The sequence below is a fragment of the Protopterus annectens genome, chromosome 7.part0 (assembly GCF_019279795.1).
Source record: "Protopterus annectens isolate FY-2018-M chromosome 7.part0, PAN1.0, whole genome shotgun sequence".
NCBI classification, from domain to species: Eukaryota; Metazoa; Chordata; order Ceratodontiformes; family Protopteridae; genus Protopterus; species Protopterus annectens.
The window spans coordinates 1,040,326,469-1,040,342,338 of record NC_056739.1 but is presented as its reverse complement, the minus strand read 5'-3'; the positions used below and the strand labels follow the sequence as shown (position 1 = coordinate 1,040,342,338).

The 15,870-nt window shown below is 38.2% G+C and overlaps 1 protein-coding gene across 1 annotated transcript in view; it reads right to left on the bottom strand.

Annotated features, from left to right (window-relative positions):
* Positions 1–15,870, bottom strand: part of GALK2 (galactokinase 2) — a 612,555-nt gene that overhangs the window by 466,268 nt on the left and 130,417 nt on the right. The window contains exon 5 of the mRNA XM_044076364.1: positions 5,314–5,460. Coding sequence (XP_043932299.1) covers positions 5,314–5,460 — 147 coding nt within the window. The remainder of the gene's footprint in view (positions 1–5,313; positions 5,461–15,870) is intronic.

Sequence of the window (15,870 nt, the reverse complement as noted above, 5' to 3'; positions counted from 1 at the left end):
GTAATGGAATGGGCTATCGGCTCCGAAGCCAATTGGGTTGGAGCCGAAACAAATTTTTGAAAGACTGGGGACTGGAACAGTCTTTGGAGCACCCTGTCTATGTCCGAATCTGACATCCTCGATGACCTAGAGGAGACCGAACGGGTTCGAGTAGGCCTCTCCAATGGCCCCAAGGGACTAGGGGACCGGCTCCGAGGTGACTCGATAACTATCGGCACCGAAGGAATGCACAAACCAGTTTCCATCGGTGCCGAGGAGGACTTAGGCGCCGAGGAGGAAGTGTCTGAGCGGACAACCTTCATCGGCTCCGAGATCAGTGGAGCCGATGAAGGTGATCCGCCTCTCGATGCCCCAGCCATGGGCTCCGAAGCCAGAGGAGTCGAGACTGGAGGCATCGAGGCAGACCGTTCCGCCCTCGGCTCCGAAGTCCTTGGAGCCGAAGGAGAAGCCTGCCTATGTCTTTTGGCGGTCGGGTCCGACGGACTGGTCGGAGCCAACGCCCTTTTCTTTTTAGCAGGAGAAGGAGAGGACGCTAAAGCTTCTTCAAAAGAGGGTTTTATAAGACCTTTCAAAATAAGTTTATTTTTTCTCTCTTGGAGGACCCTCGAGGAAAAAGCGTGACACACACTGCAGGACTCCTGCAAATGTTTGGCGCCCAAACAATATACACAGAGAGAGTGGTCATCCGTGATAGACATTTTAAAACTACACTTAGTGCACTTCTTAAAGCCCGAAGGCCTAGGAGCCTGAGACATTATAACCACAACTCAGTAACTCTCTCACAGACAAAACTCTTTTTAAATTGACTGACACTATAAAGATTAGCTTACGGTTGCCGGTTAAGAATGACAGCCCGATAACAACAGGGAATATAACTCAAGGGAATCCTAGAACCCCTAAGGGTTTGAAAAGGGATTGACTGACAGGGAAGGCCCTACAGATCAAGGGGGCCTGTAGTCAGAACAAACACCAAACACACACAAAATTTCCACACAAAAATGCCCAATCACACACAAAAGTACAGAGTAGCTGTTAAAACAGCTTTTTGTTATAGAAATAGCAAATTCCTGACAGAAAAAGTTAGTGAAAAAACACTACTTAGCTCAGCCAGCTCGAGACCACGTCTTTGCTAGTTAGCGGCAAACGAGATCTGGGGGACTGGTAGTGGTGCATCCTGGGATATAGTAAGCTCAGCCAATAAGAGACTTCGCTCTTTGGCATAAGCGTGCCGAGTCGGAGCCGAGGGATCGGCTCCGAACCCATCAGTCAGAATGTAGGCGAGATAGGATCACATAACATCTACATTATAGGCCAGGTGCTGAATTCAACAAGAAGCAGCCATGTTAGAAACTAGACTATGTGGCCAAATGGGACAAAAGCCCTACCCTTAGCACCAACTGGTCAACAACAGTCCCTTTCTGCAGGAAGTGGGTCATCAACAGAGAAAGAAAAGGGAGCCCAGGTGAACATCCCACCACCAACTAGCAAACATCCTTCAACAATGACAAGGCAAGTCTGAGAAACAGACTGTGTACTCAAGGTTCATTTGGGCCGGTCCACCTATCAAAGACTGAGAGAAAAGGGACGAATACTAGCAGATAGTCCAGAAAGAATTTTGGCTCTACCACCACAGAGTTTTCATAATTTTCAGCAACACGCATGACCTCAGGTGTGCTATGGTTTCATACAGAGTGAATCTGTATTCTTGCCCAAAGGATACAGTAGGGTTTGAGCCAAGGTACCAAACTGCATCTACACTCATTTAAGCAACCATGAAACCCTGAACTTTTTCAACAGCCAGCAGCAAGTGGCAGAACAGAGCTTTGCACCTAAAAAGGCAGCAAATGAACAGCAGTCAAGAAGGGCATCTTTAAAAAATATGGTTTCCCTATAGGATTCTGACCAAGGAGGTGCTCCCACTGGCCTGGCTCTGACTGGAAAGCACCACAGGGAATACCAAGGCAGGGTTGCCAGAAAATCATCACCCCACACGGTGGTCACGGGGATTCTGCTCCTGCAAGGCATCAGCTATACTAGTTATCATCTGCAAAGATTCAAAAATCGACTCAGAGTAATTCTTAGAGGATGTTAATTACTAAGATGAACACTTCACTCTTCACTCTACACCACAAAAGCAGAAATACATGGGATTCCAAGAGTTCTCTGTTAGACAGCAGGTATTAATACAAATAACAGGACAAAAAACACATCCCAGTCTAGTGACAAGGAATGCGATTAAAGGCATGGCCTTTGTCCTTCTCCTAAAAAAGGAGCAGTTTCTACTGCCCTCGGCCTATAAACCCTGAGCCTGAGGGTTACGAAACCTTTGCCATTGAAATTGGATTAGGACAATGAACTCTTTTACTTCTCATACCCTCCATATCAGCTCTCTTCATGAACCTTTTTCTAGATGTTAAGGTATGACATATACGTCTGTTCCTTAATGAGGTGTGAGGTTTTTCATTAAATTCTGGGTCTTGTGGATACTTGGTAGTATGGTGCAAAACATGCTATGCATGTGTGCATGATGGTGGATGTGAGGTTACATAGTGAATAATTCAACTTCTGAGTGCTGTACTTCAGGTTTTGCAGTTCCATAGTATGCCGTTATGATTATCCTAACTTACAACAGACTTCTTGCACACACTTCTTACTGACATACAGGTGGTGGTTACAGGCTGTCCCACAAATCATTTCCCAATATTCAGGTATGCAACATGGGAACATTACAAATGCCAAGTTTTTTTTTTATTATTATTTTGGTCCACTCAATTGACCCCAGCCACCATCTCAACAACCCATGATTACAGCCTATTATTAACATTTCTTCACGTTTTATATTACAATGCCTACATTACTTAAAATTAAAAAAGAAGAAAGAAAAAAGGGGTACCTTTTTACTTTAGTATCTTTGTTATACATAATAATAAATAAACTGCTTTACTATATAGTATACAGTTTACGCCATTAAATAATGTTAAGAGCAAAAATCTGGTTCAAGTCCAAGGAACTCCAGAGTCTTCTAGTTAACTCCTGTGCTTTTTTCTGTCTCTCAAGCATTTTCCTTTGGAACACTGGAAAATGTTTCACTGGCAAAGTCTCCATATGAGCTTTATTATTATTAGAAGAATGGGAATCAGTTTCCTTCGCTTTGTTGGCTCACTTTTTGTTGGACAGACTTTTGTATTTCCTTCTTAACCTGTTCTGCATCAAAAAATGACTTTGATCCTCCATTAAAAATATTCTAAAGACAGATGGATGCAACAGTTTGAATCAAACACCTGTCTCCTAACATTACCTGACTGCCGAGATAAATTTGCTTCTCTTCTAGCTGATGTACAGTGCAGTGAATAATAATTTTCCTCAAACACTTTGTTTCCAATTTTTAATACTTTGCCGTTCTGCCACAGTTTTGTTAGAATCAACTCTTTCTGTTGCTATGACTGCATCTTTACTAATGCAAGTCTTGCCTGCTTTCTCATGCCCAGGTTTTGAGCATACACACAATATGCCCTCTCAATTAACAAATCCTGTGGAATACCAGTCCAGTTGCTTATTTGTGCTTTCAGAAAATTAATACAGTCTGTTCCTTCCAGTTTCTATGGAACAGCATAAAATCTCAGGTTTTCCTTCCGTGCTCTGTCTTCTAACTCTACTGTAATTTCTTGAAACATCTCTTCTTGAGCAGTCTCATATTCAACCAGCCTTTTCTTCATTTCACCGTCTGATTTTTGCAGTTTTATCTGTTCATCTGAATATCTGTTTAAAGCTTCTTCCAGCCTTTTGTTATCTGAGTTGTTATACTCCTTTGATGTTTTGTTTATTTTAACCAGCTAGGAGCACATCTGATTTATTTTTCCTCTAGATTACTGGAAGCCATGTCTTGCACCAAAGCTAGAACCTGAACTGCTTTTTGCTGAACATCTGCAAGATTCTTCTCAGTTAGTGTTTTCTCTTCACCTTTTCTAGTTGATTTTCTGACAGACTTTTCAAGTTTCTTCTTTGCTGATATCCAGGCAGAGTACTTACCAGCCAGTAACTGAATTTACTAAATCTGGCAGAGTTACTGGCCTTTATCTCTCATTTACTTTTTTCACACTGGAAGAGCTGAAATTAAGCTGCTGATCAGTGTAAAGCCATCTTGGAAGCTGATGTAGCCCTTGATTCTTACAATAACATCAAGTAGATGATCAGAACAGCAATAATTGCAGACAAAAGTACAAGTGGATATAAGGCAGGTCTATATTCAGAACGTCAATGCAGTACAGTTTCATTCCAACCGTATCACATTCTGTATCACTATATAAATGGCATGTATGCACATTGCACAAGACTGCTGTCAATTCACACATATATGTTTTGCACATGCTTCCATGTGTCAGACATAGTCATTGTTAGTACTGCATACATTCAAGCTGTTATACATTGCTGTCAGTGGAGGCCAGTTTGTTGCATAATTGTTTACTGCAAAACTACATGTTATTCTCAGTACCTTTGGTGAGTACATTGACTATTATGTTTCCTATTATTTCTCAGTTCAATCTCTATGGTGCTAACATTTTGCTTAGTCACGGATTCCAGGCATATACAGGACTTTACAGAATCCACTATGCATTTCAAATAATTATCATCTATTTTCAGTCAACTGCACAGACCATGAATAGAGACAGTCCTACACTGAGCTTTAATCACGTATTATGAAATTCCTCCCCCTCTGTCTGTGAACAGTGCTGGTACTGGAGTCTTAGAATCTAACAAGACCAGTCCAAATTGTCAGGTAAGGCTAGAATTATGGCTGTGGAATGATTATGTACACAGGATTGACAAAGTAAATCTACAGACTTATCCAAATATGTCAAAGAACATACGCAACAAAAATATAATCCCTTCAACCATTAAAAGAAGGCATTAATGTGCTGACAGCTTAGAAGGAAGCAAACATCAGAATTTTTCCAAACCAATCCCAAGAAGTTGTGCTACAAAGATTCTTTATGGAAAACATTCTAAATGAAAACTCTCAAAGGTACATTTATTTTGCTCAAAAAAAAATAAAATGTAAAAAAGGATTCCTACAACTTAAGTTGGCCAATGAGGAAGAATTACAGATTCAGACGACTCTGGGCTAGATGAGTTGTGAAATTAGGATTTTAATATTTTCAAGTTATATCCCAAAAACAAGATGTCAAGCCAGAAGTGCCACAGTTTGTGTGTTCAATAAACATCTCCTGCTTACAAGAAGCATTGTTTTAATTTCTTGTGATTACTGATTTTATGCATGCATTAGGCAGAATCAAGACATTAGCATGCTTTTACCTTTGAAAGCGTCTTCTTAAAGGCTGTAAGACTAGCCAGTCCTGCACAACACACCAAGGCACTGGAACTTGACAGACCAGAGCTTGCTGGGATGGTCCCATCCACTGCACAGTTTATTCCATTCAAATTGGTGAGTTTAAAATGTTCCTAAACATTAAAAAAACAAAGCAGTGTTAATACATGTAACTGGCTTTCTGCTAGGTATAGTCAATTGAAGACAAACTATTATTAGAATGGCATATACTGCTATGAGAAAAAAGGACTGATTTTTTTTTCTACTACAAACCATACCTTAACATAAAATATACAAGGGCTGCCCATCACACTCCTTAAATTTACAACTTAAAATGGCAACAAAGTTTATCTCCCTTCACACAGTTGAAGAGTGTGCCAGTGGCTTTGTAACACATTTCAGCCTCAAATAAAGCATCTGTAAACCTGATACTATGAGGTATGGTGAGATTATTATAAACATCCTGGCAAGCTCATCAGCATTCTTTCAGTCAAACTGCCCCTGTATACCACTTCAGAAATTATACGTTCCTTATTTGCCAAATATAATTTACTACGTATTGCAAAATAGGTACCTCCTTTTTTGAGAACTTCCCACCCAATACTCTGGGAGACTTTGTTCCCAACAGCCTGACATAAATATAAGTATGCTCCAAGATCACACTATTTCCAAGGAAGGGGAGTGACAAGTTGAGGTTTACCCTCAAAAATGAGGACAAGACCTACTATTACAATGACTTTTTGTGAATTTATATTATTTACTTAAAATGTCATGCACCTATTTAAAGTGTTCAAACAACTAAAAGTAACACAGGAAAAGAACCAAAGGTACTGATCCTACTATTACTTAGTGCAGTTTTAACTTCGTAACTGTTTTTTGTCATACAAATGGTGTCTCCAGCTACTAAGTAAGGTAAAAGAAGCTTTTATTAACACAATGAAATCACATCTCTTCAAATATATTTCTTCTTCAAACAAAATGGTTTGGCCATCCCAAAATAATAAATATTCCAATCAAAATGCAAAAAATTGCAATCAGAAGATCACAAATGGGAATTTGTTTGAAATCAGAGACCTTTATTATCTGCTTGCTACATGATATAATTATTTGTAAGAGCTCCATTACTCAAAGATAATGTAAATACTTGGCTGCTGCACAAAAAAAATCAAGCATTCACTTTTCTCCTTTCTTCAACAAATTTGAAGAAAAGCACAACTTCGAAAACATAGTGCTTAGATCTGTTTTATTCTTCCAACAGAACAGGGTGGATTGGGTATTTCACAGCAAAACAGTTAAGGCTCCTATACACAGCACAAAATAATTCAAAGTGGAAAGAGATGATAATGAAACAGAGGGAAGCTCAAGTAACAGGGAGAGACTGGAAATTTGGATGCAGATCTGTCACTCGTTCAACTCTATTACAAATAATAAGAAGGCTTGGGTTTCTATCAGATGCTTTAATATATACAAACACATCAGGATGGAAAGCAGCATCTTTAAATATGAACTAACTAGTTAACAAACAGAGCTTACATGCATACACGTTCACATCTCTATTTACAAAATGGCAGTTAGGCTCACATGTGCTCAATATTTATAGTCTAGTGCAAGGCCTTGGATAGCTTCTTAAAGGTATATGCACACAAATATTCATCTACAAGACCTTTAAGGAGAATGACAATAATCATATAGAATATTATATTCATACAGTAGCAGAAGGTCTTCTAAGACCTAAGCCAACACCGGAATGGAGTAAGGAAATTCTGCTGATAGGAATACAGACAATAGGAAAGAGGGACTAAGGTACTAGGAGCAAATAACTAGAGAGGGAAAGGTAACAGAATGGGAAGACGGCAATAACTCATTTGGACTAAAAGTTAATGATTGCCTTCCATATCAAGGACTGATATCAGAGTACAGGCAAACAGAAATAAATAGGGGGGTCCTAAACAAAAGACCAGCACTGGTAGAGTTTTTAGTAGAATTGAGAACAGAAGTTGCCATCAAAAAAGGAATAATTAGTAGAGCATATAAAATACTGCATGATAACTACAAGACTCAGGACTGGGAAAAGAGGTTAGATAAGCAATTTACAAAGAAACAATGGGGGATATAGGTATGTATATCTCCCAAACATGCAACAAAATCTAGAAGATTTTGGATCTTTGCCTGGAAGTGCTTACATAGGTATTATTATACCCTAAGTGGACTTCAAATAATTTTTCCTCAGGTAGACAGCAAATGTTGGATGAGTGATGGGGTAGAAAGAGGTAAATGGGAACATATTTTCTGGGAGTGTAATGAGTTGGTAGACTTTAAAAATTCTGTGCAGACTGCACAGTTGGAGATTCTGGGTGAGCAAGTTGGAGTGACTAAAGAAAGGATTTGTTTGAGTTATGAAGCAAACTCGGAATTGTCTAGACATAGTAAGGCCTTGCTGAGTTTAATTATGATGGCTGCCAAAAAGCAATTACTAGAAAGTGGAAATCAAAGTCTAAACCAACTTTACTAGAAGTAATGAAGATAGTAACAGAGGTAAAACAACTGGAACTGGGATCTTTAGAAAAGGATAGGAGTAAATTGCATAGGGAAAAAATGGGAACTGTGGGATCAATACATGCAGAGAAGGAACGAGGTTTAAAAGAAGGCAGGAGTTGAATGAGCTATGTAATGGCTGACTAACAATGACTGGATATGTTAAAATGATGTATAATGTTTTCAGCTACAGTTGTATCACATGGTTTAGAATGTATAATGTCTGCAACTGAGAATGTGTTGCTATATTTAACTGTCATTTATATAAATGTAAGATGGCCTATATCATACATGATAATTTAAAAAAGATGTTTCTAAATTGAATTCAAACTAATTATTCAATGATAAGATTGGGGAAGGAATTAGCCTTCTAGTTAAATAAAATTCTTCTCTTGAAATCCTAACTTCTGCTGACAGTAATGCAACAAATGACAAGACTCCAGACTGAATGTCTTGTTCATCTTACACTTGGCAACAAACACATCACATCACTTTAGCAGTATGCATTCTGTCTCCTGACGCATTAGCCACTATCAAAAAAAAAAAAAACATTCAAAATCTTCCCAAGTGGGATTCTAAAAAAAAAATACCATCTTATGTGATCTCAATATTAAATGTCACTGGCTGTGAATCCAAACAACTTCATCCAATTTTCCCATAAACTGACTTAAAACTGGTCAAGGAACCCACCAGACTAAACCTTATACTAAATATTCACACTACACATGAACATATTATAACTAAACTGAAAGAAAGATGTACATCAATTCAGGTTCTCTCTAACAATATAAGTGACCATTACTCTATCATACCTGCATGTCCACTCAAAACTATAAAATTGCCTACCAACTGCTTATAAGCAAATTGTTCCCAGACCATACATTTCATACTCCCAACACACTGGCATCATTAAACTGAACACCCCCCCTACAGTGTTTTGGACCCGGCTAGAGCCCTTGACTATTTCACCTGTACAGTTACTAATATCCAAAATTCAACATCCCCTACTATCCAAAGAAGCATCCAAAGTCAGCTCTAACCATGGTTAAATTCAGATGTCTTAACAAAGGTGAAAAAAGGATGTTGTTGTTGTTGTTGTGTCTTTCGGCTTTTCCCGGTTAGGGGTCATCACAGCGGAACTCCGGTCCGCTAATGATTGGCAGTAGATTTTTATGTGCCGAGTTGCCAGCTCTGACGCACAACCTTCAACGAAGGTACGCCCATTCATGCATGTCTCCACACAGAAGACGCTCTAGCTGAGAATACTGCTTGGAAAAACTGGAAATAAAATCGAAACCAACGTCTTAATCTACCAAATTTACCACTCTCTCAGAAAGGTCACTACAATAGCAAACAACTTAGCTAAGGCACAATACTTGAGACAAAAACAGTCAGTTACCTCTAGTAAGCCCAAGCTTCTCAGTAAAGAAATAAAACATCTTACAGACCCAATCATCTTCTCCCCATAACACCATTCTCCTTAACCAACAACATGTCAAACTCTGCAGAAGGATACAAATTTTTACTTAAGTTCTCAGTTCAAGCCATTACTGGTAAATTCTCTTCCACTAATCTAATTCCATTAGAAATGGATTCCATATCTCAGTACTACCACTTAGCCAAGCCGACATCCACATTTTACTTACCTGAAATTACCACTAATGAAACAAAATACTACCTTCCTCAGAAAAGCACCCAATATCCTTGCCAAGCCACTTACTCATATATTTAATCACTCACTTACAATAGAAAGCATTCCTCCTTCTGTCAGAAACGCTGTTATCCTTCTATTTCCCAAGGTCCCCTCCCCCAAAGACTTCTGTCCCACCTCAAATCTCTGCCCAATTGCAACTATAATTGAAAATCTACTATATAAACAGTTAACTCAAACAGATTAAAAGCTGCAAACTACTGAGAGACCAACAACATGATTTTCACAATGCCTTCAGATAATCTAGTACTCTGTATTATGCAAACAAGAGTATTTATTGCAATATGAATGAGGGAAATATAACAGCAGGAGTCTTTGTTGATAGGACTCCAGCAATTGACACTGTCAACCATAAAAAATATCAAAATAAGGTTTAAAAGCTATGATTCTAACAAAGCCTTTCAAATTTATGCCAATTACTAATTAGATTTATTTAATGCTGCAGTATCTCAAGGATCTAAATTTTGGGGCCCCATTCTTTTCTCTCTGTTTATTAATGATATAACTGGAGTGCTAAAATGTCTAAATCTCATGCTAAATGCAGATACTTTACTTGTGGAAGTCACTACATCCCCAAGCGACCTACAAGCACAACTACAAACAAGCTTCTCTAATCTATACCAGTGGACATTATTTAACAAATTTCTGCTCATTTCCACTAAAACCAGTGTAATACTATTTGCAACCCTCTCAAAAAGCAGCCATATTACCCACTATCCTAGTTCAAGATACTACAGGTAATACTATCCCAAATGTCACAGAATGCAAACACTTAAGTCAGTATCTTGATCAATTTTGTACTTTCAAAATCCACACCAACAATATTACAAATAAAGTTCTCTCTCAACTTAATCATTCTTATAAGATCTTACATCTATCACCAGCAGCACGGGCTATCACCAAAAATGTACTTCTACTCAAACTCAAATATGGTCCACTCTTGCTATTTTTACACTTTTCCCACAACACACAAAGGATTAAGATCATAGAAAACAACAGTTTTAGATTCATCCTCCTGGCAGATTCTCAAACACATCATTATAATCTTATCTGGGATTTTCACTGGCTATCTGTAATTGGCAGAGGTTCTTATCTGTTCAGTTGCCTTCTCTTCGCATTTTAAAACTTGACTAGTCTCTCCACCCTCTAAGAGATAATCTGCTATTAAGGGAGCAATGCTAGTCTCTAACAAAAGTCAGCATAATATTATACGTGTCATCCCACTCTTCAAAAAAATAAAATAGGAAAAAAAGCATAGCCACTCCAGTGGTGCAAAAAGATAACTGACGACAACCCAGTCACTTGGATATGATTGGGAGGAGTTGAGTAACTGACCGAATGGCAGGATGGGATCGAGGCACATTCATACTGGGAAGAAGGGGCAGTTCCATGGGTGTCCTCATGACATTACTGGCAGTGGTGGGGGACTGGACAGAGAGGGTGTAGTCTAAGGTGTTCAGAGTGGGAACTTTGCTAGGCAAGATGTCGCACATTCCCATTGCCTGTATACCTCATAATGTGACCACGCAGCCAGGGATGGCAGGGAAATCAGCGTAGTCCTTAAAGGGAACCACTGGAAGATGATGGACAGTAATCCCCACCAAGACATCCTTAAGTTCTACTTTAGCCCTCAAAAACTTATGAATGTAGTCTAGGGTGAACTGGGCAGACTGGTAGACCCAATGATGGATATAGGGCACTGGGGGCAGCAGCCTGTATGAAGAAGGGAAGCAAAATCAACCCCCCCCCCAAAAAAAAATAAATAAATTGGACAAAAAGATTTTTCACAACTAAGCCCTGCCTCATGGATCCATTTACCTGCTGTAATTAAGGCAATATCCACTCTAAAAGGTTTCAAAATGGCTCTACAAAAGCATCCCAAGGATAACTACAAGTCTGTTTTTTGACTCAATAATATCCAAGTATCATTTTTGTATATAAAATGTTCTATCTCAGGATTCAGTGATTGTTTAATACTGCAATGTTATCTTCTACTGTTTAATGCTTGCAACATACATAGGACATGTTGGAGAGACAGATATGTTTCTCAGAGAATTCTCATTCTCTGGAAGAGGCTGCCCATTCATGTGAAGTAGAGTTCCTCTCTATCCCATTTTAAGCACAATTTGGTCCAGAAAATGGCTAATTGGAAATTCACCCCAGGTCTGGCACCTATGTCTCTGATGGACACAGGCAGTCAGTAAATCAACCCCTACAAAAATCAAATCTGTGGGCCATATTTGGGCTGCACAGCTAGGCTTATAAGGGCCCCTAGAGGTTGTTATCTTAGTATACAACTACTACCGTATGAACCTATAATCAGGAAGCACAATGAAGAAGAGAACTGCTATTTGAAACATAAGGATCAAAGCTTTTCTATTAAGAACATGTGGTGTTATTGTAGGCCAGGTTTAAAAATCATTAATGACACTATCATCAGTTTAGTTGATAAAAGGTACTTGTGTTAATATAAGAAACCTCAGGTAATAAACTTTACTGAATTTACTAGTATCAAGGCTCATGTGAAAAGAAGACCAAATTATATTAATATGTGCAACCCAATATTTTGGTTAGTTATATCATCTACAAAATTCAGAAGCAGAGGCAAACTACTTATTGATGAAATCAGCAATAATAAGTGTTTTGTGCAAAGGAAAGTCATAACCAACAATTATTTTACCTCCTGTTATGATAGTTAGGTTGAGTAATTGGGGTTAACAAGCAAATGGATGTACAAGTAACTAATTTCAAAGACCCCTGATGTCCTCTGCAGTGCAGAAAATGTTTTAGCATAATTCAGTAGTAGAAAACATCAAAGTACACAAATCTCAAATAGCTAATGATTAATCGTGAAAGACCAACAATAAAAATACTGAAAAAAAAACATTATGTTTTTTTGCAGAAGGGAAAGCCCACCTGCACCCACACCCCCTGTTAATTATATATACCAACTCCAAGATCACTCTACAGTAGGGAATCTCAACTGTGCACAACTTAGCATTGACTTAACACTGGCAGAAGCAATCAAATGAGTTTTAATCACTTCTGCTGGTATTAAACATATTCAAGATTATGAACATTTGATTATTTGGAGTAATTCCAGTCTAACAATTTTGATTTTAGAGAGCAGATTAATAGATAAAGGTACAGCTGAAAAAAATGTACTGTTGATGAGGTAAACATACTTCGTAACAAGAAATTAGACACTGTCATTTGTGTTAGCATGTCTGGCTGAAGGTTTTGTACTTAATTTTAGATTAATCTGTGTGTTATATGCCAGCATGACTATATATGATATTGTAAATAAGTCCTTACATGTTGATTTATAATCTGTTTGTATAGAATGTTTTAAAGACTTGAAGAGTGTTCCTTTACATTTCAAACTGCGCATATTTGTGAAGAAGATTCTAAATGCAGACTGTCTCAGAATCAGCTGATCTGCAGATGATGTCATCGTAATGTTGACAGTTGCTATGTGTTACTGTCAGAGGCTGAAAGACAGGAAGGAACTTAGTAAACAGCTGTTGGTTGACTTTCAAAATATGAAATGAAAATTAGAGATGTAACAGTTATGACAGTTAAGCTAGTCTATAAAAAAGCCTCTGAAGACAGTTGTTAAAGTTGTTGTCACTTAACAGCCAGTTATAGTTGCCAGATGCAGTTGTTAGTTGTTCACAGTTGTATTGTGCAATGGAGACCCAAAAAGGACTCATCAAGAACTGTAAGCCTGCCTCTGCTCTGTTGTAATCACAGGATCATAGGAAGTTACTAGGCTACTGGCCCTGAGGCCCTTATAAGCCTAGCCAAGAATTTAGCCCATATTTAATCAAGTCAGCAACCAATGCCCCAGTCCAGCAGGGACACAGGTAGAATCCCAGGAGTGTATTTTCTTTTTCCCATCCAGTTATCCAGGTTGCGCTTAAAAAGGGATAATGAGGTACTCTGCTTGATGTGGAGACGGAGACTATTCGACAGATGGGGGAGTTTCTGGAACACAAATCTGTCCCGCCAAAAGTCCTGTTGATGTCACAGACCAGGTTGAGGCCATCTGTGTGGGTTACTCGAGTGGAGCTTGACTTGCGGATATGCAGCAGTCCAATTAAGGCAGAGTCCGAGATCACCCTGTATGCCAGACAGAGGTCACCTCTAAGGAGTCTGTATGAAAATGAGTAGAGGGACAGGACTTTTAGCCTGTCAGTGTAGGATAGATGTTTGAAGCCCTGGATTCTCCTGGTGAGGAACCTTTGATGTCTCTCCAACTACTGCATGTGCTATGCTAGGTAAATGCCAAAAGGGGTGCTGTACTCAATAATGGGTCTTATAATGGAAAACTATAGGGATATTATGACCTCCTTGTCCTTGGATGAGATACCCCTACTTTCAGGTTTTCCAAATGTCTTCTTTCCTGGCATCCAGGCAGTATAATAACTACACAGTAACTGAATTTTACCCCAAAAAACAGTTTAAATGGCACTTCTTTTTCTCAATTTCTGTTTTCAAACTGACAGAGCTGAAGTTAAGCTGTTGATCACTGTGCAGCCATCTTGGAAGTCCAAAATGTATTCAGTGTCTTGACATTTTATTGAAGCACAAAGTCTAGGAAAATGTGGCATGAGTTCAAACAAAGATAAGCAACAACTGCATAACATGTTGGCCTGCCAAGCATAAATATGTGCATGTCATTTGCAGACTGAAAACATATATTCAAAAGAATTATGCAGAATATGATAAATTAATGGCTTTTCATCAGGATGACTGTCTTATCAATTTTACAATGGAATATCAATGACATTTTAAGTACAGACAAAAAGCACAGAGTACTAATTTATATTAAGAAGGGTATGGTGCAAACAGCAGTCCAATGGGACACACATATGGATAACAATGAACATATGAATTTGGCAAAGGATGGACTTCAGAATTGATATTCAGCAGAGTACTGGGGACAAAGCAAAAGGAGTAATAATGATTGCAAGAGGAGTTTAATTAGTGTAAGAAAAAGAAAACGGTGACAATAATGGTAACTTTGGGATAATAAGTAATTATTAGCAGGGAAGGAGGATTATACTGGCACATGTTTATATTCTGCCTAAAACTACTATTATGGAGCTTAAAAGAATTTTGTTAGAAATAATTATCTTTCCGCAGAGAATATTGTTTATGGATGAGGACTGGAACCAGATCTGCAAAAGTAACGATGTAGCAGGGGGGCCTAAAAAGGAAAAACATAACAAACGAGGATAGATTTTTGAAGAAAATATTTGAACATACTTTGAAATGAAAGATGAGACTTTGCAAGCAGGAACTCACAGAATTTATATATTTTCCTAAGGTACAATAACTGGCCTAGACTGGATGGAAATTACATTTCATGGGCTCAAAAGGACTTAATTGAAAGCTTTCAGACACATCCAATAACCAGTTAAGATCATACACCAATGAAGACTAAGATAAAGATGCAGGACAATGAAGTAAAAATGAGACAGTGACACTCTTCTACTTATATGATAAAAAGAGACAAATGTAAGGAACAGGTACTGGACATGATTTGAAAGTTATTGGGAAAACAGGCATTTCTTTACAAGGGATAGCTGAGGAGTGGGATAAAATATAAATGGAATTTACAGACATGGTACAAATTATGAAGACAGAGAAAAGTAGTAATATCAATTATTTAGAAGAGTTGTCAAAAGTTAAAACACTTCAAAGGAAAGGGAAAGAAGCAGCAGAAGAAGAGCACTTGCTGAGTGTAAAATGGAAATTAGAGTATGTGGACAACATGCAAGAGTTTAAAAGGGTTGCTGTTAATCAAATATTTTTGTTAACACTTCCAGAGCAGAAAAACTCTTGGTACACTGTGAGAGGCAACAGAAGGTAGAAAGGCTTGTTTCCAAATTTAGGGAATCTATGACACAAAAACTAACCGCAGATCCTATGGAAGTATTAAGAGATATTTCAGAAAGTCTACGGAAATCCATATAAAAGCAGAGGAATGGGGGAACCAAGGAAAGACACAAATAGAAATCTGTACAGAAGACTAAACTATGACAAGGTTAGAGGAAGAACAAATAGCTAAGCTAAGAAATTATACGATAAAAACTGTGATATATCATCAACAGGGATGTCTCCAGAAACAATTGGTATTCCTTTGAAAGTAAGGAAGAAAGAAAGTGCAAGAGCTTGGAGGTTTTGTTTAACAATATTTTAAAAGGTTTTATTTTTAATATTTTTATTTTTACATTTTTAAAAGTAATAATTTAGTTTAGATCAGGGACAGTGTTCTTTAGTTTGACAGGAA